This window comes from Penaeus monodon, chromosome 33, assembly GCF_015228065.2.
Source record: "Penaeus monodon isolate SGIC_2016 chromosome 33, NSTDA_Pmon_1, whole genome shotgun sequence".
In the NCBI taxonomy this organism is placed as follows: Eukaryota; Metazoa; Arthropoda; class Malacostraca; order Decapoda; family Penaeidae; genus Penaeus; species Penaeus monodon.
Window position 1 is genome coordinate 35,433,444 of NC_051418.1, and position 1,585 is coordinate 35,435,028.

At 39.2% G+C, this 1,585-nt stretch overlaps 1 protein-coding gene across 1 annotated transcript in view; it reads right to left on the reverse strand.

Moving 5' to 3' along the window:
• Window positions 1-1,585, reverse strand: part of LOC119594433 (unconventional myosin-XIX-like) — a gene marked incomplete at its 5' end in the record, with an annotated part of 15,165 nt that overhangs the window by 6,379 nt on the left and 7,201 nt on the right. The window contains 2 exon segments of the mRNA XM_037943492.1: window positions 151-376; window positions 963-1,148. Coding sequence (XP_037799420.1) covers window positions 151-376; window positions 963-1,148 — 412 coding nt within the window.

Genomic DNA, 1,585 nt, shown 5'->3' on the forward strand with positions numbered 1-1,585 from the left:
TTGGCAAAAGTCAAGACAAGAAAGAAAACACAGAAAAGTGACAAACAGTAGAGAAAAAAGGCAAAAAAGTATGAAAAAAAAAGGCTTTAAACAAGGTATAAAAAAAACAAAAACAAAAACAAAAAAACACAGCATGCAAACTTAACCGACCTGGCATCGACCCAGCATTCGGCTTGAGGCACCTGACATAGTGCAGGTCGCACCTGGCCAGGGTTCTCATGAGGGTGTCCAGGGAAGCCTTGAACTTGGCCAGGGTTGTGACCTTGCGTGTCGTCCGTCGGCCACTCTCAGGGTCCACATCACTCGTGTCGGACACTAAGCTCCCAATAAAATCCTGGCTACTGCTCGCTAGTAAGCCTCTAACTTCAAGGGGAACCTATGAGGGGAACGGTTTGTTTTTGTTTTTGTTTGTTTTTATAAATAAAGGTAAGACAGGGTTACCGAAGTGTTTTTCTAATTGACTGTCTTGGCGTCTTAAAAAAAAAAAAAATTATATTTCTTCTATATTAGATGGGCGAGGGGATTTTACACAGTATTTCATGCAATGCTACACATGAATGTAATATGGGACCACCATTTAAAATGGGTTTAATTGAGAGTAATATATCATAATGATGTAGTTATAATAATGATGTAGTGTACTCTGTTCTTATGAGTAAGAGCATACATATATATATGGTGAGATGTAACATGTAACATTTTAGTAGGAGGATACTACAAGAATAGCAACACAAATCTAAGCAGCAGAGCACTGCAAGATCTGAAACTGAATCAAGTCTATATCACACACAAAAACACACTAAATAAAAACAAAAATTCTTGAAAAAATTTAATTAATTAATTAAGATACAAACAAACATAAATGAAAGAATTGTTACTCAGCAACAAAAAAAAAGTCAACTGAGCAAATCAACTCCTGGCACAACAAAACGATGCGTGAATCCAGGCACCCAGATCCCTACCTCGTCCTTGTTCTTGTGCAACAGACCCTTGGCATCGTACTTGACAGGCCCTGCGTAGTGCCGGACCACGAAGCCGGCCTTCCGCTTGGGTGACAAGGGAGCATGGACAACACCCGTGTCCTCCAGGGCCTTGCACACTCGGTCGCACGCCTCGTCCTCTTTCAGGGCCCGCTTTAATTGGCACTCCTGGTTTCGGAATAATGTGGAATAAGAAAACCAAATTTTTGGCCAACAGCAGTAAGCGTCAAATGATGAGTCAGGCATACATGCATCCGTCAATAATGCACCTTATTCCAACTCTCGGAATTAAAGATATCCTTGATGTACTTACATATGGTGCTACAACACCCTGATGCATGTAAAGAGAATCTTTTGAACTGGCTTGCATATCAATAAGTTTTTCATTACTGGTGTTCTAATAGTTAATGGGCAGAGACCACATACTGTTAACATAATTCCTAAATCTATCACAGACTTTTTTATCGCTCTGTATGCACTTTTCCTACTTTCATTCATCTAAGCATGTAAAGTACATGAAATATCCACTATCTTTTTTTTTTCTTCTTTGAATTCTCGGGTAAAAAGCTTTTATTCTTTTTACTAATTAGTACCGTCTCTGTACA